This window comes from Leopardus geoffroyi, chromosome D2, assembly GCF_018350155.1.
Source record: "Leopardus geoffroyi isolate Oge1 chromosome D2, O.geoffroyi_Oge1_pat1.0, whole genome shotgun sequence".
Lineage (NCBI taxonomy): Eukaryota > Metazoa > Chordata > Mammalia > Carnivora > Felidae > Leopardus > Leopardus geoffroyi.
In genome coordinates, this window is record NC_059334.1 from 86636456 (window position 1) to 86662077 (window position 25622).

At 48.3% G+C, this 25622-nt stretch overlaps 1 protein-coding gene across 1 annotated transcript in view; it reads right to left on the bottom strand.

Annotated features, from left to right (window-relative positions):
- Nucleotides 1-13518, bottom strand: part of TCERG1L (transcription elongation regulator 1 like) — a 196755-nt gene extending 183237 nt beyond the window's left edge. Inside the window, exons 1-3 of the mRNA XM_045439269.1 lie at nucleotides 13050-13518; nucleotides 10800-10946; nucleotides 9863-10043 (exon numbers count right to left, since the gene is read on the bottom strand). Of these exons, the coding sequence (XP_045295225.1) occupies nucleotides 9863-10043; nucleotides 10800-10946; nucleotides 13050-13403 (682 nt within the window). The 5' untranslated portion in view covers nucleotides 13404-13518. The remainder of the gene's footprint in view (nucleotides 1-9862; nucleotides 10044-10799; nucleotides 10947-13049) is intronic.
- Between the last annotated feature and the right edge of the window lie 12104 nt (nucleotides 13519-25622).

Sequence of the window (25622 nt, forward strand, 5' to 3'; positions counted from 1 at the left end):
CATTGGTCTATGTGTCTATTTTTATGCCAATGCCATGCTGCTTTGGTTGCTGTAGCTTTGCATTATAGTTTGACATCAGGGCATGTGATACCTCTGGCTTTGTTCTTTTTTCTCAGGATTGCTTCAGCTGTTCAGGATCTTTTGTGGTTCCATAAATATTTTAGGATTTTTTTCCATTTCTGTGAAAAATGCCATTGGAATTTTAATAGGAATTGCATTGAATCTATATATATGGCTTCGGGTAATATGGACATTTTAACAATATGAATTATTCTGATCCATGAACACAGACAATGTTTTTTTTTTCTTTGTGTGTGTGTGTGTCTTCTGCAATTTGTTTTGTCAAAGTCCTATGGTTTCCATAGCACAGATCTTTCACTTCTTTGGTTAAATTTATTTCTAACTATTTTATGGGTTTTAATGCTATTGTGAATAGGATTGTTTTATTTCTTTTTCAGATATTTTAGTGAAATAGAAAATAGAAGTAGTGAAATAGAAAGGCAACTGCTTTCTGTATGTTGATTTTGTGTCTTGCAACTTTACTGAATTTGATTAGTTCCAACAGAGTTTTGGCTTACCCTTTGGGATTTTCTCCATATAAGATTATATCATCTGCATATAAAGATAATTTTACACCTTTCTTTCTGTTTTGGATGCTATTTATTTCTTTCTTGGCCTGATTGCTCTAGCTAGGACTTCCAGTACGACGTTGAATAAGAGTGGTGACAATGGACATCTTTGTCCTGTTTCTGATCTTAAAGAGAGAACTTTCAACCTTTCACTGTTGAGTACAATGACACCCGAGGGCTGGTCACATAGGCCTTTATTATGTTGAGGTATGTTCCTTCTGTACTCAGTTTGTTGAGGGTTTTTTTTTTTTATCATGAAAGGATATCGTATTTTATCAAATGCTTTTTCTACATCTATTAAGAGGAGCATATGATTTTCATCTGTCAGTCTCTTAATGTGATGCACATTTATTGATTTGCAGGTGTTGAACCATCCCCACATCCCGGGATGGATCCCACCTGATCATGGTGTATGCTCCTTTTAATGTGTTGGATTCAATTTGCTAATATGTTCTTGAGAATTTCTTTTTTTAATATAGGCATTTTAATGCAATAAAATTCTGTCCATACTCTGCTTTAGCTATGTCCCACAAGAATTTTTAAAATTGACTTTCATTTACATTCAATTCTAAATATTTTTAAATTTTCTCCATCACTTCCTCTTTCAGCTATACAGCACCTGACAGTTTTTCATTTAATTTCCAGATACCTGGAAATTTTCTGGACTTTTTTTTTTCCCTGCTACTGATTTCTAAATTAATCATATTGTGGCAAGAGAACAGATGATATACATCTTTAACTATTTAAGATTTGTTGACTTGTTTTCTGGTCAGGAATATGATTTATATTGGTGAATCACACAAAAACTATGCACGCTGGTCTCGTTAAGCAGAGTGATCCATAAATGTCGATTTGATCAAACTGGCGGACGGTCCTGTGTAAGGTCTCTATGTCTGTACTGATATTTCGCCTTCTCACTCTGTGAACTCCTGAGAGATGAGTGCCGCAGTCTCCAGCTACTATTGGTCTACTTCTTTGTTCAATCTATCCTTGTTTCATGTATGCTGATGTTCTCTCACTGGATGCAGGCGCGTTTGATATTTGTTTATTTTTCGGAGAGAGACAGACAGACAGAAAGGGAGCAAGGAAGGGGCAGAGAGAGGGCGAGACACAGAATTTGAAGCAGGCTCCGGGCTGTCAGCACAGAGCCTAACGTGGGGCTTGAACCCATAAACCATGAGATCATGGCCTGAGCCAAAGTCGGATGTTCAACCGACCGAGCCCCCCAGGCGCCCCACATGGAGACACGTTTAGAATTGTCATGCCTTCTTGGTATGTTTTTAAGTATGTTTTATTAGTTACATAATGTCCTTTTTCATCCCTGCTAATACTTCCTGCTCTAAATTCCAATCTGCCTAATATTAATGCAGGCACGCCAGCCTTCTTCTGATTGGTACTTGCATGCTGTGTATTTCCTATAGTCTCACTTTTATCTACTCTATATGTTTATTTTTAAAATGACTTCCTTATGGACATCACATACTTGAGGACGAATACTGCCTTTTAATTTGGGAGCTGATACTTTTGTACTTAAATCTACCATGTTGTGGTTACTATTTTTTTTAACATTTTTTCCATCTGTACTTTGATCCTTTTCTTCCTATTTCTGCCTGCTCTTGTGTTATTTGTTATGATTCTAATTTTATCTCCACTATTGTTTTATTAGTTACAACCTTTTAAATAATTTGTGAGTGCTCCCTTCATGCTTTATAATATGCATTTACTTCACCAGAGTTTGCCTTCAAATAATAATATAACCCTTGATGTGTGGTGTAATAAGACGTACAGCTCTACACTTCCAATTTCTCCCTTCCCTTCTTTGTGATCGCCGACATATATGTTGATTTTATATGTGCCATCTACATATATTATATCACTACTGCTCATCCTTTACACAGTTAGCAATTAAGAGCAATTAAGAAGAAGGAAAATATATGTTACCTTACTGTATTTAATCTCTAGGATTCTTATTTCTTTTTGCACATGCTAGCTTCTCCCTCTATTGTATTACTTCTGCTTGATATGCTTCTTTATATTTCTTGAACTACAGGTTTACTGACGATGAATTCTCTTTAGCTTTAGTTTGTTTGGGAAAATATTTATTTCACCTTGTTTTTGAGAACTGTTTTATCTTGGTAAAAAGGTCTTGAAGAGAGATTTTTTACATTTTATTTATTTATTTTGAGAGAGAGAGAGAACACCAGCACGGGAAGGGCAGAGAGAGAGAATCCCAAGCAGGCTCCGTGCTGCCAGCACACAGCCCAAGTCACGGTTTGAACTCACAAACTGTGAGATCATGACCTGGGCTGAAGCCGGGAGTTGGACACTTAGCCAACTGAGCCACCCAGGTGCCCCTTGAGAAGAGATTTTTTATCTTGGTCCTTTTCCGATGTCATTTTGTGCCTTCTGGCTTATTTAGGTCCTGACAGTAAGACTACAATTTTAATCTTTGTTTCTGTGTAATGTGCCTTTTTTCTTTATTTGTCTTCAAGATTTGATTTTAATCTTTGAATCAGAAGTTTTAAAGTGATTTGTCTAGTTTTCAGTCGTGGAGTTTGCTGAGTCTCTTGGAGCCATGCTTTGACAATTTCCCTAATTTTTTAAATCATGTTTGGTCATTATTTCTTCAAATAATTTTTTGTTTTTTCCCATGGTTTCTCTCCTCCTCCTCAGAGTTCAGTGAATACATGTGTTAAACCATTTGTTATAATGTCAAACTTCTATCATTTCACTCGTTTTCTCTTTGCGCTACCATTTCAGTAATTTCCATCGATGTGTCTATACATTGGCTCATTCTTTCCTCGGACGCAATCATATCTATTCATGAACCCACCAAAGTAGTCTTCATTTCTTATAATATGCTTTTTTTCCCAAGTATTTCAGGTTGTTGTTTTTATTTTCCATATCTGTGATGAAATTCTTCCATCTGTTCATGTCCTCCTTTTCCATAAACGCATGACGATATGAATCGCAGTAATTCAAAGTCCCCGTCTGAAAGCGCCAACATCTGCGGCATCTGAGGGTCTGGTTCTGTGGCTTGCTTTATCTCTTGATGATAGTTTAGCATCTCTTGCTTTGTTTGTGTGTGTTGTGACTTTTTAATTGAATGCCACACATCGTGGATAGAAAACAGAGAGTGGGGCAAATAGGATTTACTCCTAGAAGTGGGCACGCCCTTCTTCTGTGAAGCTGCTAGTGAATGAGGTACGTCAGCGTATTCAGGGGTTGACCTGGATTTGGATTCTGTTGCCGCGGTTGCCTTCAGTGTCCCATAGGCTTCAAAGCCCTTTAACGATGCCTTTTGCTGAGGATAAGCTCTGGGGTATCTGACAGACTTTCCTAATATCTGAGCACCCCCCCTCAATTTTCAGTCATCCTCATATTCCTGCCCCACAGAAGAAGGGTCCCTCTCCAGGTCTTACCCTGGTAAGTGGCAGATGGCTGTGACCCTCCCTCATCTGTGCTAGGCTGGGCAGGAGCCCTGGTCCAGTCTCAGATGCAGATAACGTTATCTGGGCTTCAAGTATGAGAGTTTTCTAGTGTTTCTGCTGCTTTTAACAAAGTTGAGGGATTTTAAAAGAGTTTGTACCTTCGTACTCACATCTCTCATTTCTCGTCTCCCTAGTTACACACAACACAATTTGAGGTAGTCTATTCAAATCACTATTATTATTGTAATTCCTTCTCTAGGAAGAATATTGCTTGGACTTTTTCACTCGTTCCTGTAACCAAATTAACAAGTATTCTGTACGATTGACAGATGGTTGATAGTTATAGATATTTTGAAGCCTAACTAATCCCACTCTTGGTTCTTGCCTTAGATTAATTTCTCAGTTAGTAGAAGATATTAAAGAGAGACTATACATTTTTATGACAAAATTTTCCCAAACTTCTCATATTCTATAGAAGAATTCTGAAGTAGATAGTGCTGTCATGGTTTGGAAATCAGAGGAAACAGAGGATCAAGTCTGCCTTTCAAAATCTTACTGGTAATTGCTTGAGAAGACAGGATCAGTATTGACACATTCCGAATCACCATATAAAACACACGTGAACAAAGTCAAAACACAAATAGCACAGCAAGAGAGTAAAAAGAGAGTAAAAGAAAGGAATTACAGAGAACAAACTGATGGCTACCAGAGAGGAAGAGGGTAGGAAGACGGGTGAAGTGGCTGACGGGGATTAAGGAGTGCACTTGTCCTGATGCGCACCGGGTGATGTATGGAAATGCTGCATCACTATATTATACCCCTGAAACTGATATCAGTTAACACCGTATGTTAACTAACTAAAATTAAAATAAAAACTTAAAAAATTATTTTAAAAAAGGAATCACAAAATACCATTAGAAACAGGATATAATAATATGGCAGAAGAAATATAAAAATAGGAAATCAACTCGAAATATGCTGAGCTACATCTCTAAAAGGCAAAGGCAGAGGCTGTGCCTTTAAATGATTAACCTGAGCTTAAAACAAACGACGAGGCAACACTGACAGGAAAGAGGGAGCCGTGCCGTGGGATAGTTGTCCAGGTAGGACAGAGGCAGGATTCACTTCCGACAAAGTCGAACTTGAGGTGAAAACTTGCTGCGACAAAGCGGATCGTGGCTACTCGAGAACGTCTTTTCCGTGCTTACGCATATGACTTTCCCGTTGGACATACGTTTCTTCAATCACAAACTTTTTGCTCATGATTCTCTAAAGCTTCCCCAACAACCAATCGCATCTAATACTGTAGAATGATGTGAAGCTGTGTCCACTCCTGTGTTAAGCGGTGCCCCTACCATGCATAAAATTTATCAGGAAATAGCGAGAAAGATATCCGGCCCGGCCACGTGTAATACTTGAGCCGTACTCCGTTTCCTATGGAGGTCAAATAAAAATAGACGTGCCGTTTGCTTTCTATTTTGCACATCACTCTCTCTAGCTATTCTCATCTTTTTTGTTGTCCCAGATACATACGCTCGAGACTTTTCCTGTGCTGTCATCTGTCATTACGTCCAGAATTGGTTCTTCTCTTTATCGATTTTAATGGCCAGAGTTCAAAATTTCCCTGTATTATCTCCTCATCTCTTCAAACTATCTTCCCCACGACTTTGCACCTTGACCAGCTCCCTTCCGATCTCATCTTTCGCTGCTTTTTTCATAAAACTTTTTTTTTCCTACTAAGGTAAACCAAAAGTTGATTTACCCAACATATTTACAAGTTCCTGTGCAAGAACCTTTTCCTAGGTTTGTTTCTCTTCCTCATCTGTTGAGTAAATAAGCCTTTCATGAAGCAGAGTTCCACACTTCAGCTTCCATTTTCTCTCCCTCTCTCCCTGGTCATCTCTGACCAGGCGTTGTTGGGGGATTTTCCCAAGGGAGGGAGGCCATGTTGGTGGCAAGCCGCCTCTCCTCCCCAGCAGTCCTGCCCTGAATCACTTTCTGATGTCTGGGAATGAGTGAGTCCTGGCTCGTTTCTCAGTGCAACCCATTCACACTTTAATTAGGGATAATTCCTTAAAAAGCCGCTAAATTATTCATCAGAGACTTAAGTTTCTAGTACAGCTGTAACTTTGCATATTTTTAAACGTTGGGATTTACTTTTCAATGAGAAAACTCTCTGTCTTCTCTGTGTCTGTTCTGCTTCACTGTGCTGAAGGGACCACGGGTCCTCAGCCGAGGAAGGATGGAAAATTCCGCAGCACTCTGTGAAGAGCGGCGGCTTCCTCACAACAGAACCAGAGGGATAATGGGGCCCATCTGCTGATCCCAGATCCAAGCCCACTTACCGCCCATCCCTTCTCCCCCTACCTGCCTCTGTGGTGTCGCCACACCCAGCTGCTTACAGTGACCGGATGCAACATTTCCCATGTGTTTGTGTCTTGGGACATTCCACTCCGTTTCTCTGGAATCCCACTCCCCTCTTCCTGCCCCGTTAAAGTTCTGCCACGTCTTGCTCATGTGTTTCTGGTGGCGTCACCGTCCTGGGGGTCTTTCCTGACAATCCCCCTCCTAAGATCTCCTCGAAGGCCTGCAGCCAGCATACATGATCCGTGTGGTGTAACTTTATCTGCCAACTTGCCTAAGCCCCACTGGAGCATGATCTCCCTCGTGGCGCCTCGCACGGCCCTGGCTCAGGCGTCACCCCTGCGGGGGGGGGGGGGGGGAGGGGTGCACAGTGACAGCCTACCTGATGAAAGAAGGCGGGAATAGGATATTAACTATCCGCTTCCATGATTAAAACTGGTGAGTGGGCTTTTTTTCAGACCTGCATATGATGGTGGACCATCACTATTCTGGTCAACATGAGGGAGACCGGTATGCATCAAAATAAAGTTAAGTCCTTTATAATATTTACTAGACTTCTGAAGACTCACCCAAATCCGAAGTTGTGCTAATATTACATGAGACCCTGTTGCTGTGCAGTTAATTCTTTTTTTAAAAATTTTTTTAATGTTTGTTTATTTTTGAGAGAGACAGAGACAGAGACAGAGACAGAGTGCGAGTCGGGGAGGGGAAGAGAGAGGGAGACACAGAGTCCGCAGCAGGCTCCAGGCTCCCAGCTGTCAGCACAGAGCCAGATGTGGGGCTTGAACCCACGAACCGTGAGATCATGACCTGAGCTGAGACTGACTGAGCCCCCCAGGCACCCCAATTCCTAACCAACAGTATATCTGGGGGGTGCGATATTAATATGAGTCTCAGGGATCACCTACCCACGCCAACATCTCTACCTGTTTCCACCTCTAATTCAGTTCGACGAACAACATGCTTACTCAAACAGCCGCATTCTAGCGTCACATCACGTGAGCTCATGGTATGCTCTGCCCGTGCCCCACACACAGCACAACACTGCGTACAAATCACTACTTCAAAAACAATTCTTATGCAGAAATTGCTATGCATCCAAGAAAGGAAAATGAGCTTCCCTCGGTAGGCCTGTTCGAAATGAGGGGGACTGACTCATTCTTCTGTTAGAACTCTTTTGGAGTTCTAACAGTGCTTCTTTGATTAATTGAAAAGAGATCAATAAAATAGATCTATGATGGAAGGCCATTTACTTATGAATATAACGATTTATAACAAGACCGATCAATTTAAAACATCAATTATATACCATATTTATAGATGATACATTAATATACCACATATAGTTTTATATCTAAAATGTGTATATAATAACAAATTAATATAATATTTAAATGTATCCATTTATAACAACATATAAAATTTCATAGCAATTTTAATAATTACTTTTAATTATACATCCAAAACTTGACATGGAAAATGTTTCATAAAGTTTTATTTTCTTATTAACTAGGGTGCTCCTGGCACGATGCATTTTTTCAGTTGACCCGGAGCTGACCTCCCCCGCCTCGCCCAGTTACTGGCACCCCTTCCCAGTTCCTCTGTTATGCAGTTAGTAACACATAAACAAACCCCTAAATGTGCTCTTTGGACACAAGACATTTAACACATACTTTCCAGAATAGTGATCCCTAACAATTCTGAAATGTATCAAAACATCAAGTTTTTCACAGAGTTCAGAAACTCCCCTCTCAAAACACATGCATTTAACTGTTATAAATTATCTATGAAGGCAGACAAATATTTCCCCAGAAGACAGCAAAACTGTAAGTGCTATATTATTATGGTTAATAAGTAAAAAGAAAAAAAAAAAACAGGGAAAAATGAAAGCAGAGATTTGACACATGGTAGGCCAAGTCAGAGTGGTCATTCTATTATCCACCGAGTTAGTAAGAAATATTCCTTTCTTTTGTTCTTTAAGATAGATTAGCCAGAAGGCAAAGGTAAAACTAACACAAATATGCTTGGAAGAAAGTGTGATCTGTTTCCCAAACAGTAAACGATCTCCGTATGAAAGAAAAGTTGCCATAAGCTTCTTCCACTAGATATTTCACACATTCATAGTAGGGGTTTCCTAAGAGGACTAGGTCTACTGAAAAATGTCTCTCTGATATTCAAGGATAGCACTCAAGCCAGTTAAAGTCACAGAATCTTGATATACGACGTGCTATCTGATCATCTTTTATGGTCATTAAATTAAATAGGAAACAGGATCATCTCAGCGTAAAGTGTTTATAAATGTATGTATGTTACTCATTCAGATTTTAATAACTCAGTAATGCATAATTACAAGGACAGAAGGGAAGATTCAGTCAAGAATCATTAAAGCCTGTGAAAAACACTAATAGTTGAGTTGTTCTTCCTGATTTATTACTAAACAAGATCTATAGCACATTAGAATACATAAGATAGGCAAAGAGAGAAGAAAATAAATACGTCTCCTAAACCAGCACTGCGTTATCCACAGGAACATGTCCTTATTACTAAATTTTAGAGACACATATTGAGAAAAGCTTGGTAGGTAGGAAATTACAGGGAGATAATGTAATTCTGAAGTCATAAAATATTCCATAATGGAAGGCGTTGCAAGATAATCTTGGCATGGACAACATTTGCTTTTATAATATGATCTACGTTAAGGTGATTTTAAAAATCAATTTAAAAATTCATAAGATGATTTTATTCCCCTGTTGCTATATAGGGTTATTATACAATCCTTCATCCAGAAACTGTTTCATGGAAGTCTGTTCCAGGACAAATGTTCTTTCAGGCCACCAGACTCCAAAGATAGAACAAAATGCATCTTCCAAACGGTATATTTTTACAGGCCAGTCCCAATATCACCCCCAACGTGCAGGCCAAATTCATAAACATCCTGCATGTGCCCTGCCCCTAGATCAAGGAGCTTGCTACACGCACCTGAGTCTGCATGGCAACACGTGTTTAACGGGTTCGATTAGCGCTCCTACCAAGAGCTATCGGCAGAAGATTTGGTCCTATTCTAAAATTTGAGCGCCAAAAATATATGATTCTGTGCAAATCCCCTCTACCATATCTTCATCTTAAAAACAGATTCCTTAGTCTAAAAATGCAGTAAATGGGATACCTAACACTCAGTTTCTTCATAAAAAGGAATCATGCTCATGAAAAACTCTATAACTTGAAGTAACCATTTGTTTAAAACGACAAATATGGTTTTCATACCTAAAATTAACATGACTAAAGCAAACGTATATGTATTTGCTGTATAAAAATATGTATGTATGTATATATATGTATATAATATATATATATGTATATACACATACACACACACACACATATATATATGTGTGTGTGTGTGTGTGTGTGTGTGTACATAGGGCACCGGGCACCAACCTGGTATCGGCTGAGGCGCCAGCACCAGTGTGGGAAGAGGCCTGGAGGCAGGAGCTGGTCTGGACAGAGACATCGCCACTTGATTCGCCAACAAGTGAGGCTTTTCGTGCCCATGGAACAACCTTGATTCCTCAGGATATATCCATGTTGAGTCCAGAGCAAAGGAATTGTTAAAAAAGATCTGTCCAGAAATAAAGCAAGCATAACATTTAAGACAAGACACATGATAAAAGCTAAACACTACTATAAAATATTTCTCTTCCCTGACATTGATCGAATATTGGAGATTCTGTAAGTGGAAACTCTGCAAAAGCATCATGCTAAAATTTAAAGATCCACGAGGCTCTGATACCAGTCACCTTCTGGATAAAGTCTTCTGGGCTGGTCTTCAACTATTGACTTGGTTACTTCAACCTAGCAACCAGCTTACAGATTGAAGAATCAGCCCACTGAGGTCAATAGTCTGTCGTAGGGCAAGCCACCATATTAGCTGCATTCAGTTTTCCGAGCAAACAAAGTGTGGCCATTAGGTTTGGATTCAAAAGCCAAGATGAAGCATCAGAAAGATGGACACTCAAAGCAATAACGGCAAGAAAACCCCGTTTTCAGAATTTATACTTAAATTATATAATGTTTCAGGCTAGATTTCGATCAACGGTTATAGATTCAAAAACTGAAAACTTTTAGAAGTAGATTCTGATTGGAAGTAGAAATCTCATATTGTTCTATGGAATCCACATTTTTAAGTTAAAACAAAAGGAACCCCCCCCCCACCTCTGCTGGTGCTTTCGAACAGACTGATTTTACTCTGAAAAGGTTTCTCTCTAGACCTACATATTACAATCAGAAAATGCACAGTGTTTTCTGCTGTTGTGGGGAGACCCAACAAATTAATAATTAAAGGTCCCCTTATCTAATTAAGCTGCTTGCATTTTACCTTACAATTAGGTATCCTTTTGTCTATCCAACTTTTCCCAACAGGAGGAGGAAGAGCGGCTGGGCAGACATGTGGGAAAATGGGCACCAGCTCCACAGTGGAAGAAGGGGTCAGTCCTATGGACGGAGAATGGCCACCAAACAGCCACTGAAAGCCAAGAGAAGAGAAGGGAGTGCTCATTAGCCTAAAGAGATCAACTAGGTCGTACCACAAGATACCGGGGGAAATGCTTTTGAAAAAGAATTTAAACATGTATGCATTTGATTAGGAGAGAAATTCCCTCCTTCAACAGTGGAGGAAAACTGTAAATGTTCACAAAATTTTAAAAATTTAAAAGTTTTCCTATTTGAATCATCACAACGCATCACCAGCATTGCATTCTTCCATACCAAGAAAGAATTTCCAAGCACAAAACCGTAAGAATGTGGTAAGAAATGGGTTTCTGCCTTGAGATAATGAGAAACCACAGTGGAAAGATGAAACGCTGGGTATTCCTCTTACAATTCTTGAATTCTTTTCATAAGCAAGCAGGGAGTTGTATTTTATGATAACCTTTTCAACACAACATGTTGTATTAATTATGCTTATCATTTAAAAAGCCAACACAACTAATATTTTCAAAATAAAATCAGCTAAGGGGTTAAGATTCAAAGTTTCCCAAGGTTCACAAATGCAAATACATTCCAAGGCAAAGAAAAGGTAAGTGAGGTTATCACATAACCGAAGATCCCAGCGCACAGAATAAAACAGCAAACACTGAAAGGGGCAGACCATTTAGGAGACGTTCTCCCTAATCCAAATAACTGAATCTTCATCAGTGGAAAACCAGGAAGATCACTGCTTAATGGTATGGAACGTTTCGATATCTATTTGTTTTAAGATCATAAAGGCGTTTTTTTTTATTTTCCTGTTATGGGAAAATATTCTTCTGGTTCTAAATACTGTTATTTAACAGAAAACATGTAGCACGAAAATATTTAGAAGATAAGAGTTTTGGATTTTTCTTTTTAAATTTACACACACACACACACACACACACACACACACACACAAATGCAGTGTTCTATACAGAAAAAAAAATCGTAGTTCCTTGACATTATACACCTCTAGTGGTAGCACTCTGATATAACAACCCCTTCAAAACATGGAAAAAGCTACCAACGTTTTATTCAATAAAACCCAATATGAACTGCATCACACATCAAAATGTGATATCCAGCACCGCATATGTGATGTATCATTAAGTCTAAAGACCAAATTAGGAGGAGTTTAATAATATCTTTTAGAAAAGCCCACAAGATAATATTGGAATTAAATTAATTAAATGATGTATTCTAACACACCACTCATTTGAATATGCTAATGAAGGCAATCTTTGGAATAAAATACATGTTATTCCCTGATTTAAATGCATCTGCATAGTTAGATAGCAAACAATGGGTCTTGCCAAAAGCAGGCTGCCTTGCTCTGTTGCACCATTAATCAAAGGCACAGTCACTTTTTCTTTTTAATTCCAGGCTTTCGACCCCAAACTCTTCTAAAGTGCATTACGGCATTAGCTAATCTGGTGGACTCAGGCTGACCAAGGTGGGAGGGGAAATCGCCCGTAATATTTCCCAATATTAAAGGCAGGATTTCCTTGCCGGCTTCCATTGGTTTGAATTCTCTCAAGCATTGTCCTGAGTCTATTTTCAAAAAAAAAAAAAAAAAAAAAAAAAAAAACCCACCCAGATCAGAATCAGAAATAGCTATTGATTCCCAGCCTGCTTTTCAAGTCTGGCAGAGACTGTAAAAGTATTAACTTCTCTGCGATAAGTCAGCCCCGGCTCGCGGCCGCAGCGGCGGAGACTTCCGCACCGCGCTCTGGACAGCGACCCCGGCCCGGGCGAAAGTTGCGGCCAGGGCGGTCCCAACTTGGCCTTGGGGTGCGGGGTCCGGAGCGCTCGGCCCACGCAGCCCGGCGCCACCGGCCGCAGGACCTGCCGGGAGGCAGCGCGGGCCGTCGAAGCATGAACTTTGTCGCCGAGGCATGGCTGCCAGGCTGCGCCCTGATGGCTCGGGAAGCCGAGGACCACCGGGGGCGGGGAAAGGGCGCGCAAGCCGCAGGGCCAGGGGCCGCCCCCCGGGGCCAGGCGCGGGCCGCGCCCGGGGGGGGGGGGGGGGGGGGGGCGAGGTGGGGCGGGGGTGGGGCCCAGCCGGCGACCCCGGGGCCGGGGCCGGGGCCGGGGCCGGGGGCCGCGGACACGTTACCTGCCCGTGCAGCAAGGGGTAGTGGAGCGCGGCGGCGGCGGCGGCGTGGTCTGGCGCAGAGGGCAGCGGCAGCAGCGGCGGCAGCAGGGGCTCGCCGGGGGCCGGCCAGCCGGGCGGCCCCGGGAGCAGCGGGGCGGCGGGGGGCTGCGCCGCGGCCAGCAGCACGGGCGGGGGCGCGACCCCGGCGCCCAGCCGGAGCAGCCCGGCCGCGCCGGGCACCATCCATACCCAGGGCGGCGGCGGCGGCGGCGGCGGGTCTGCGTTCATCGGCCAGAGGAGAGGCTGCCGCCGCCGGGGCTGCTGCTGCTGCTGCTGCTGCCGCCGCCGCCGCGGGAGCCTGGCGCCCACCAGCATCCTGCATCCCCGCGCGGGCGGCGGCGGCGGGGGCGGCGGGGGCGGCGGGCGCCCGAGGTGCGGGCCGGCGGCGGCGCGGGCTCCGGAGCCAACTCACTTGGTTCCGCGGCGCGGCCGCTCGCTCCGCCCCTGCCCCGCGCGGGGAGCCCCTCCTCCCGCCCGCCGCCCGCCCCCTCCGAGCGCGGCCGCCCTCGCCGCCGCCGCCGCCGCCGCCGCCGCCCCCGGGGCCCCGGCCGGGCCCGTGCGCCCCCCCCGCCCCTACTCGAGGCTGCGGCCGCCCGCGCCCCTGGACCCCCAGCGGCGGCGCGGGCGGAGGCGGCGGGGCGGGGTGTGGGAGGTGGCGCGGGCGCGCGGACCCGGGTCCCGCGGATCGCGCCCCCGGCTCCCGTGCGGCGCGGGAGGCCGCCGAGTGGCGCGGACGGTGCGCACGGAGGGGCCCCGAGCTCGGCCGGGCCCGGGAGCGGAATGCACGCGCGGCGGCCAGCGGAGGCCAAGGAGGCGGCGGTGGAGCCGGGCGGGGCTGGGGGCGCGAGCAGGCACCGCGCCAGCCGCCCTTTGCCCGGATTAAGCGGGGCCGGGGTCTCGGGTCTCGGGGCTCCGAGGGGGTGCCGGCCGCGGACCCGACGCCCCGCAGGCATCCATCGCCACTGGGGGCGAGTAGATTTATCTCTCGGGAGAATCTTCCCAACATTTCCCTGAGTCTCCAGCAGGTCCTCTGCCCCGGCGGCCTGTGCCCCACGCCCCACTAGCTCCCTTGCGACGCAGCAGGCAGGTCGCCTCCGGGCCTTTGCACAGGTTGGCCCCGCGGTCGGACCGTGAACTGGTCCTGGATTCCCCCAGGCACAGGACTGTGCCTTCACCCACCGCAGGCGGCTTCTGCCGAGCACCCTGAGCTGCCTGGGGCTGAGGACGGATCCCTCCTCCCGGGACCCTCGCTCAGCCCGGAGCACAGCCTGAGCCTGCACAGCCGGCAGGTACAGCGCCGGTCACACGCAGTCACCGCCAGGCGGCGCGTCGCAGCCGCTCAGGCCCACCTCTTGCTGCAGACCCTGGTCCCTCGGAGCGCCATCAGCATCACCTCCGTGTGCTCCTGGCCCCAAACAGCGGCTCGGACACCTAGCCCAGCCCTGGGCGACTCGTGTGCTGATAAATTGCTTAGGTCGCTAAGCCAGCAAAGCCCACCAGCAGCGAGCAGAGCCCGGGCTTCTGTGCAGCATTTGATGAAGGGGCTTCCGGCCGCCTAAAGCGGAAAGGGGGGGCGGGCTTGGGATGCACGCATCCAAGAGCTTGTCTGGAAAGCTCACCCTGACCTAGAGGGACAGCATGCGCCCACCCACCCACACCCAGGGACACAGTTGAGACCCCCTCGGACAGCATTATCTCATCACCTCTGAACTGGTGGCCACATCCCCCCCGGGGAAGGTAGACCACCAGGGCGCCTTCAACTTGCTTCTGGCCTTGTGTGCTCGTCCTAATTTGCCTAATTTCCTCCTGGCCTGGCATGATTTCTGGTAGATCCGGGCATATGCTAATTTGCATAGCTGGCATCCCCCTACTTCCCTCCATGCAAACCAGCTTTCAATTAGCAAGTTTAGCTTTCTCTTTGATGCAAAAGTACTGGCAAGATTTTGGGCTTTTTCTCACCTAAAATCAGAAAGCTCTGCAGATTAGAGTCTGTTACTATTCAGCTTAAGCCCTTAATTCATGTGCATATATTTGTATGTGCATACACACGTGATCTTGACGGCCACAGCCAGACTAGGCTTTTCGGGGCGGGCGTCTTTAGGCAGGCTAACGTGGACCTCTTAAGGGTCCTGCTTGAACAGGAGTCTTCGTCCCTTCTTCCTCACCGGGGGACTGGAGACCGGGGACCACTCGTGGCAATGTCCAGCTCGTTTGCTTCTGCGTGAACACAGGGCTACGCGCACTGACCCCCTGCCCCTGGGAAGGCAGGGTCGAGCCATCATCCCAGGTGCTTCGGCAAGCACTTGGGGAGGACTCTCGCCCCATGCCTACACAGCACTGTCCTTGGAGCGGTTCTACTGAAGGCAGCTTTTGTCACCTGCTGATATTTATTCCCTCCCCGGGGATTCCAGTGCCCTGAGTGCAGGTGCCTTGGGCAACCAGTTGGCTCTGAATGACAGCTAGAAAGTCCCAAGTAACTGTTCACTCACATAAGCTCAAAGTAGTCCAAACTCTTTTGTCGTTTCCTGCCATGGGCTTAACTGTACCCGGTTATTACAACGCTTTGAATTCTTTCCTGTACCGTGCTCGATTCTGGCGACAGCGCAGATGCAGAGTGGTTTCCCCTAATGCGTTAACGGATATGATGGGGGACCCGGGAGACGGGCTTATCTCCCACTTCTGGCTCTTGTCCCACTCAGCCTCATCCCAGGGTCTCCCCCCTACACCCCACTCAGCCCGGGAACAACCCTAAACCCTCCGAGATAGTGGAAGCTCTCCTCATAGACACTCTAATCCCAGCGGGATTTAAAGGACTCTCTTCCAGCCCGAAGCCCTGTTCTCCTTGAGGACCAGAAATCAAGGACCCGCCCATCCGCAGGTGGAGGCTCTGTGCCAGGTAGATACTGTACTGCTGGTAAGCAGGTCTGCTTGCCCGGCAGTGCCCCTGAGGGGGGGGGGTCGCCCTGGTCGGGGCACGTGGCTGGCACCCCACAAATTCAGGTCGGTTGTCTCAGTGAGACATTTTCTTTATAAAGACTTTTATACACAACTAGTGTCAAGGTCTCCTAACCAATAAAAACAGCCCTAAGCCCACCTGTGTTATTCAGGGAAAACCAGCAGAAATTTCTAGCTGAGACCGACAGGGAAGAGGAGATCCACACCATGAGAAAACATGTCAGTTATTGACATATGCTAACGAGTTCTGGATTGTTTCTCACCTTTCAGGAAAAAATAATGTTGGGGGTTAGGGAGAGATCAATGAAATAAGATTTTGCAGGCTCTAAAAGGTTTTTCTTTTTATTCCAAGTTATTTGGTTCTGTTTTCCTAAATAAAAAGTAACAGAATCTGAAGAATGGGAAAGATAAAGATGCTCCCTTCCAGACCTTCAGAGTTAAAACAAGCCCCCGGAGAAGGGGAGGAAGGTGGAGCGGGAGGCGGCCCCCCAGCAGCGCCCCGCCCACCCGCCCACACGGCCGGAACAGGGTCACAAAGCAAACACAGATGCCACCTCGTCCTCCCCTGCTGAACACTCACCAACTGTGGCACGATGAGGTCCTGGACAAGAGCCAGGAAGGCCGCCACAGCAGGGGCAACAGCTGACACCGTGGTGCCTGACTCAGTGCCGGGTCAGAAGAAGAAGCTTCCGGGTAAAGCGCTGGTGGACGTGGGAGCCTGTGCAGCTGAGCATCTCTCCTGGAGGTGAGGACTTCGGGGGTGACCAGCAGTGAGGAGAAGCGGCCCCAAGCAGGACGACTCAGAAGCCCCTGTGGGAAATCGGGGAAGATGCACCGTGTCACAACTGGAAACGCACTCGGGAGTTTGGGGGCCAAGTCGTGGACGGGGTGCGGGGCTTGGATCAGCCCGGGAGCTGAGGGTGACAGCTGTCGGCGTCCCTGGGGGCAGGGATGGGGGCGGGCTCACCCCAGCTGATGACGTGTCTTGGGTATACATCACATGGAATGCATCCTATAATATCGCATTTCATACTGAGTTGCATTTTCTAACAAAATAGTTTTGATTCACCTTGTGCTGTATATAATTTAAATCTTATTTTTCACCCAACTTCATAGCGTGAGCATTCCTCCACATTATTAAAAATTCTCAGAAGAGCCCACTTACCAACAGCAGATGATTCGGAGTTAAGGTGCCTAATGGGAATTTGGTAGCCGACACAACTCTGCCTGTGTTTCATTTTGTACTTACAAAACTCTGTCTGTCTGTCTGTCTATCTGTCATCTACCTATCTAATCTATGTATCTATGTATCTATGTATCTATCTATCTATCTAATCTGTCTATCTGTCATCTATCTATCTAATCTATGTATCTGTGTATCTATGTATCTGTGTATCTATCTATCTATCTATCTATCTATCATCTATCTATCTAATTTGTCTGTTATCTATCTATCTAATCTGTCTGTCATCTATCTATCTATCTAATCTGTCATCTATCTATCTAATCCGTCTATGTATCTACGTATCTGTCTATGTGTCTACCTATCTAATCTGTCTACCTATCTACCTACCTACCTACCTATCTAATCTACCTATCTACCTGTCTATCCATCCATCTATCCATTCACCCATGACACATGTAAAGTGTTCCAAATAATGGACGGTGTAGAGGCGTGTGGAACAGAGCGAGGCCGCTGTGAAACCAGAGCCCTAGGCGGTTTCTCCCTGGATTCTCAGGACAACTTGGGAACCATGCTCCTCTCCCCGCGCCCCCAGCCTCCACCCTGCCCGGAGGCACATCCCCAGGTCCACACTGATACTGGGTCATGGCACCTCTTGGGTCACCACGTGCATCGCTTGGGTCAGCTCAGCTGAAAGTCCAGGGATGGCAGAGACCAAATGCGCTTCTCTTTTCTGTCCCCCGGCACCCAGCGAACGGAAGGTCTGTGCGGGAAGCTCCACTGAGCCCCCCGCCGGACCAGGAGACAGATCTGTTACCTGACCGAGTCCCAGCCAACAGACAGTGACACGGCCGGGGCTTTGTGGGTTGTTTCCAAGGAGAGGGGCTGGGACCCAGCCAGGCCATCTGCCAAGCCACATGCCAGGTGTGTCCACCCAGAGGGGCGGCTTCCTGAGATCCACAGCTGGGCAGCCTGGGTGCTGGGCTCCAGAGAATGACGGAGAGAGACAGCTGTGCCTCATGAAGTGACAGCACCAAACTCTCACTCGTAAAAAGCAGAAGGCCCTGGGCAGGGGGTATAGGAGGTCCTACGTGCTCTGAGCGCACTCATTCCTTGCTTTCTGCTCATTAGACAAGGATGACCTGAGGAGGCAGGGAGGTCAGGGACAGGGGGACGGGGGGCACCCCCAAGACAGGCTCCGGCAGTGCTGGGGGGTGGTCTGTCTTAATGCCCTCGCAGCTCCCGGCCCCTCCCTGTGCCTTTTACTGTCCCACCACTGCCCGGCAGCCCCAGCTGCTGGGTGGGGGGCTGGGGGTCTACAGTCTCAGAGCCTGGGTTACCCGGCCCTTACGATGAGGAGGGAGGAGACACACAGTGCAATGAATTCGCACAAGCCAGACGATTTATCTGCCTCGTTGTTGGCACACATCTGGCGGCATGATTTGTGGGTTTTGGAGACTCGAAATGGTTTGCACTCTCACTACGAAGCCCGACCAGACAACGAGAGAGCGCCGTGATGCATGCTAAGCAGACCCAAATTTCCCATTCCGACGCAAACATTTACACGTAGGTATGCTTTTATTTTGTTCTGTCAAAACACGTTGACCTCATGCCAGACGAAGCCTCCGTGTTAACCCGGTTCCGATCTGCCCGGCATGAAGCGCTCTTTCCCCAGATTTCTTAACTAGGTCGGAGAAGGGGGTGGGGACTCCCAGCATCCACGTCCCTGTGGAGAGGCACATTTGACCACCACTCCGCTTAATTGCCCTGTGGCCTTGCCACATGCTGACTTGTAAGAGGGGCCGCGATTCGAAAACCTGTTGGAACATTTCTGCTGATTGGAAATAACTCAGGAGGAGAAGCGGTGTGGTCTGAACTGGGAAGAACGTAGAGTGTCGGGTGCGTTTTTCACACAATCTGACTGTTTCGGGGCATAACCAGTAGCACGAGGTCACGGGAGGTCAAGGGGAAGCCTGCCACGCCGCCTCCAAGCAGGTGAGAGGCTTTGGCAATTACGCACCAAAGGCGTGTCGCTCCTCTTTGCAGGCTAATCAGCTTCCTCCATACACGGGGTGCGCTTTGCAGATTCCAACCAGGTTCAAATTATTTTTTTTAGTATGAAATTTATTGTCGAATTGGTTTCCACACAACACCCAGGGCTCATCCCAACAGGTGCCCTCCTCAAAGCCCATCACCCACTTTCCCCTCCCTCCGGCCCCCCATCAACCCTCAGTTTGATCTCAGTTTTTAAGAGTCTCATATGGTTTGCCTCCCTCCCTCTCCAACTTTTTTTTTCCCTCCCCCCCCCCCCCCACCAATGGTCTTCTGTCAAGTTTCTCAGGATCCACATAGGAGTGAAAACATATGGTATCTGTCTTTCTCTGCCTGACTTATCCCACTTAGCATAACACTCTCCAGTTGCATCCACGTTGCTACAAAAAGCCATATTTCATTCTTTCTCATTGCCAAGTAGTAGTCCATTGTGTCTATAAACCACATCTTCTTTATCCATTCATCAGTTGATGGGCACAAACCCCCCAGCACAGGATCTGGACTCACAGCATAACCCAGAGCACATTTCTTTAGAGACACGGGACAAGATTCCCGGGGAGCGGATGGTCTGCACCGCTCCTGGTGGCTCAGCACCTATCTGCCAACACGGGCCCGAGCTGACCGGAATTCTGAAGATCCACAGCTTTCGATCCCCCCAGCAGCATCCAAGCTGCCCGGATGCAGGGGCCACCATGCTGGCCGTCACGCAGGCTTCTGTGTGCCCTGACTGTGAACGTAGGGGTCCAGCCCGCGGTCAAGCTGCACGCCGAGCTCCAAGCACAAAACCTAAGGGCGGAAGTAGGTGTCATTAGGTCAGGCTGAGGTGTCTGTCCGTCCTCAGCCTCTGTGCCTGATTCCACTCTTCCCTTCTCTTCAGAAGCATCTGGGCCCTGCAGCCTCTCTGCACAAATGTTTGGTTTTATCCTGCACCTCCCACTCCCGAGAAATGGCAGGTCTGAACTCAGCGACCATAATCCTCCAAATCCAAATTCTCCCTTCTCGATAATAAATCACATTTCAACCGAAAAAAATCGAGGATACGACTAAACGTGCTCTCTGCACCATTGATTGTCTTAATATTTTTCACCTTGATAAAATATTCTTAGGGCAAGAAAAAAAAAAATAGAAGTTCATAGAAGATCGTCTGTTTTTTCTCCCCTGAACCATTAACTTAAGTAATTCTCTGCATTCAGCAAATTCTGCCACTTAACCTTTTCTCTGACTCCTCCAACTCATTAATAAATATATTGAAACATACTTGCTTTGGGACTAATCTCTGGGGCACCCGACTTCTGACCTTCTTTCCACGTTCAGAGTTGGACAGGGCAGAAGTTTGGAGTATTTAAAGAGCTAAGTGGTAAAGTAGAGGCACAAACATGAAAGTCCCGGGCCCCGAGAGTGAAGTTTTCACAGGGGTGCTGGTGGAGGGACAGCAGGGCCACCGTGCTGCTAAAAAGCTGCCCCTTGAGCTCCTGGGGCTGCCACCGTGCCAGCCTTCACGTGAGACATCCACAAGGGGCTGGGGGCAGGCGGCCCGTGGCTCCCCCTTCAAGTCCCCTCAGCAGGTCATAAAGATCCTGTGGCTCCCAGTGTCCCCCTGGCCAAGGCCCTGACAGAGCTGGACCTCAGGTGTCCACGTGGGAGACGGGTTTGGATGGAGTCAGCAGTCTCCAGCAGTGTTTGGGCATGTGTCTGGGGGGCCCTGTGACTTGGGACAAGTTCTGCCACCTGCACAGACTCAGGTTCCCCAGACAGAAGCCAGAAGCAGGTCGCACAACTTGGCAAGGCTCCCATGGAGGCACAGCGAGCAAATGCTCACGGGGATGTTTGCCGGGGGTTGATAAAGTCCCCGGGTTTCACTGTTGTTCTCTGTGCCACGGCACAGGCACAGCTCCTCAGCTCCTTTGGCGACGCCGTGTCCCCACTGCCCGGAACGATGCCTGGACCACGGTGGCTCAGGGAGAAAACACCCACATCTTCGTCCGTCCCAGAATACCGCGGACGGGGGCTTGTGCAGGAAAACTCTCTCCTCGAGGCTGCGGGAGGCAGGTCTGGTGCCGGGACGTCCTGCTTCCTGGCTCACAGACAGCTGTGACCTCACATGGCAGACAGCAGAAGGAAGCGAGTTCTCCTGGAACTCTTACAAGGACACCAAGCCCCTCACGGGCTCGTGACCTCAGCAAACCAAAGCCCTCCCGAATGCCCTCCCCGAATACCACCACACTGCGGGGTAGGATTTCAGCACATGAATTTGGGAGGGGCAGGGGCAGACGTTCAGACCCTAACAGCATGCATACAGAAAACCCCCTCAACTCCATTCCACAATAAACAAGTCCTGCCAGGAGCCCGGGGGAGGCCGGTATTGTCAGAGGGACTCTGTCGAGAGCCTCTCTGGACTCCCAGCAGCAAAGCTGGCTGAAGATTCACCCACCCCGAGCCCCCGGACTCGGGACGCCCCGCACCCTGGGCCAGGTGCGAGAAGGGCCTGCCCCAACACGCCTCTGGGGCCTCGGAAGGGACACCTTCCACCGCAGCCAGAGAAAAAAGCAAAATAATAACAATAAAATAAAAGATCCCTGAAAGGGGGAAAAGAGCGACGCATACTGGGCCCCTCAGCCCTTCGTTTCCAGGGGAGAGCTCTGTTCACGGGACCAGACACGGTCGGTGCATTCCAGAGCTCCACGAACCCCACATCCCACCAAGCCCCGCGGCCGCCCCGGGGGGCACGTGAGGCCCTTCCGGCAGCCGAGCCGGGGCCAGGGTCCTGGTGCCACGGCCGTTGCTCTTTGTACCGTCAGCAAGGTGAGGACCCATGCCAGACGGACAGACTGGCTTGGGGAAGGAGAGGGCTGTGACGCATGAACGTCCCAGCCCCGCCGGAGCGGCCAGAGCCTCGGTGGGGCAGCCCCCGGGCCCCAGGCGTTTCTTTCGAGGGGCTCCCCTCCCTCCCTCCGCCTCTGCCCCTGCTTGCTCTCTCTCTGACCAGGGTGACTGCTTGGATTTGCAGAAGTTAAGTGTCCACCCAAGTGCCAGCCCACTGCATCGGCAGCACCGGGCCGCGAGGGCCCGAGGTCAAAGGTTCCTGTCCAGCCTCAGCCCTGTGCCACCCGAGCAGACGTTCCGATCTGACAGACGGGGCGGGCGAGGGCGGGGCCCACAGCACAGTGACGCCACGTTGCTTTTCCTCCTTTTCCTAATAAAATCGTGAGCCGCCTGAGTGCCAACGCCACACCTGGTGTCCTGCTTAGCTCACCTCCTGTCCCTCGACCTCCTGCCGGGGACGTGCCGGGTCAGTGAGCCGGTCTGAACCCCAGTGTGGCCCTGCACCCCCCTCACTGTGCAAGTCCCCCACTCCTGATTCTTTGGGACAGCGGAGAGCCTTTCCTTCCCGCCCCTCCACCCCCACAGGCTCCAAGGACAGTCCTCCCTTCTCTGTCGGGGTTCCGTTTGCCGGCCACCGAGGAGCACTTTGGCACAGCCACGCCCCCCGCCTACAGGCTCTGCCCAGGGGCCACCTGTCGCCCCTCGTCCTTCTTCCTGGAAACACCGTCCTCCTCATCACTGGCTCCCTGCTCACTGTCCGCATGGCACAGCCTGTGTGGGGCCCTCACTGTGGGGTGGGCGGGGGACAGGGCACTGTCCCTTCTTTCTGCAGCCAGAACCTCTAGACTCTCAGCTTGTACACGTCACATCCTCGGAACCAAAGCACAGTCGGCCGGCGGGTGTATGCACTTGCTGAATGAGGCTCTTACACACTCTACATCGTGAACAAAGTTTCTAGCATGAAACGTGGAAAGAAAGTATGAATGAAACTCTTGAAAAATCCAAGGCTGAATTGGTTAAAAACAAACAAGTAAAGGAAAAGGTCAGGGGCCAAAAATGACAAGAAAACCCAAAACGGAGCCGTGACAAGGCAGCGGCTATCATGTGACCACGTGGCATTCACTGCCCATGGGGACGCCTGCGCCCCTTGTACTGTCGCTACGGAGACCACACTGGGGATGGCAGCTACCCCACGTCGTGCTGGGAACCCAGGAGTTGTGACGGCCGCCGTGTGAGCCGGGAAGAGCGTCCCGCGAGGCGAGACAGGAGCCTGCCCACTGTGTACCTGCCGCCGGCTGTCAAAGGAAACGTGTCCTCTGGAAATTCATGACCACAGACTGTCCTCACGTGGAGTCAGAATTCACACCGCCCCCGCACAGAAACCATTTGAAGTGGCCCGTGAAGGAAGGCGGCCCCAGGCACCTGGCAGTGAGGAGTATCAACCTCTGGAAGGAGACAGATCCAGTCCCCGGAGGGAAGCCTCAGAAGGAGATCAAAGGCACCTGTCTGGACGGGAACCCCCCGGGAAAGAAGTCGTCTGCACTCAGGCTCGAAGAGAAGAAATTAAAACGGAAGGATCAGACCCCAAGACGAAAATGTCAGAATTACCGGACCTGGGATATGAAATCTGTGTCCTTGACACATTTAAATAAAATCGAAATATTTTAGCTCACTCTGTAGAAACTATTTTTAAAATAGTTTAAAGTAATGTCTTGGGGCACCTAGGTGGCTCAGTCGGCTAAGCGTCTGACTTCGGCTCAGGTTCGTGGGTTCGAGCCCCGCGTCAGGCTCTGTGCTGACAGCTCGGAGCCTGGAGCCTGCTGCGGATTCTGTGTCTCCCTCTCTCTCTCCCCTCCCCTGCTCACGCTCTGTCTCTCTCTCTCTGTCTCTCAAAAATAAATAAACATTAAAAAATTTTTTTAAAAAAGTAATCTCCTAAAGTTGCAGCTAAAGAACGAGATTATGAAAAACAACTAGGTGAATTTGTAAAGTGATTTAATGACCCTCATAGAGAAGAGCTCAGTGTTCATGGCATGTGGATTAAAAAGCAGAGAAATAGCCTGAGAGAGGAGGAGCCTGGGGGCGTGAGCGCGGGCCGGGAGGTTCAGAGGATACGGGAAAAGGGCTAGTGTGTGTTTAGTAAGAGTTCTGGAAAGTGACCGAAGGAAGAGAAGGGGGGAGGCAATCTTTGAGAGATAATGATCACTTTCCAGAGCTTACAGGAATCACAGGTCCCTGCTTCTGGAGGTGCGACGGATCCAGACGCATTTTCTACGTGTGTGGCCATCACCGAGGAGGCCCCAGAGCAAGCCCTGATCGGGTGTGGGGCAGCAGGACCGACGGACAGCTTCCGGAGTAAGGATGCAGCTACGGTTCACGCAGCTGCACAGGTGGGAGGGAATGTGCACACGGCACCAGCCACACACTCGAAGCAGCCGCGCTCCGCGAGTCACAACAGCTCTGCCGCCCTCCTTCTCAAGTCCAGAGTTACGAGAGTGGCCGGGAATGATGCTTCTGGCAATGAATAACATGCAGGGAGCACTCCTGGACCCGACCAGGAAGGCATGCTGTCTCGAAATGACCCAGGATCTTCACGGGCGCCTGTCGGAGAATAAACCAACACGCGGGGCCTTCTGGTCTACCCGCTGTGGTAAATCTTCTCGGATAAACCCTAATACCTCGAATGGGTCCCACGGATTTTCTAAGACATTTTAAAATCAAGGTACTTGCATAGACAAGACCCCACGTGAAGTACTTGCCCAAGGCCCCACCATCACGAGGGGCGGTGCTGCGTACAAGCAGAAAGAAAGAAAGCCGGTGTAGGTACGCTGATATCAACGAATACTCGGAGACAAGAACTATGATCAAAATGTGCAGCAAATAATGGGTAACAAGACGGAACATTTCGAAGTGTGTACGTACCTAGCAACGGAAACTCAGAGCACATAAAATAAGTAGTAGCAGGTTTTTTAAAGAGACAACTTAGTAATCATCCTGGGGAAGTCTAACGCATCTCTCCTAGCAACTGGTAGAACAGCCAGGAGAGTATGGAAATCAGCAAGGTGCATAAGAAATGAACATAAGATAACGACGTCCGCCTTTTTGGTGAATACGGAACACGGGGCCCAACATGTGTGGGAGACAAAGGCAAGGGCAAAATAAAGCTTTGTGTAAACCGACAAAGACTGAGAGCATTTACTCCAATGGACCCTCGCTATCAGGAGTTACAGAGAGGCTCTGGATAGACAAAGCAGGGTCCCAGGAGGAAGGTCAGAGACGCCAGCAAGAACAGTGAGTAGAGAAAGCTGTAGACACGTGCATAAAATATGCACCTGCACCCACCTGACAATCCTTGGTGGAGGAAAAAATTAAGTTAGGAATAACATACTGGACCAAAAAAAAATAGCACATAAATCTGGAGAGAAATAAAGACGCTGAATTTTAACCTTGTTAAATTAAATATGCATGTTAGAATTTCTAGAGCGAATACTAAAAGAATAAAAATAGAGTTTGGCAAGCTT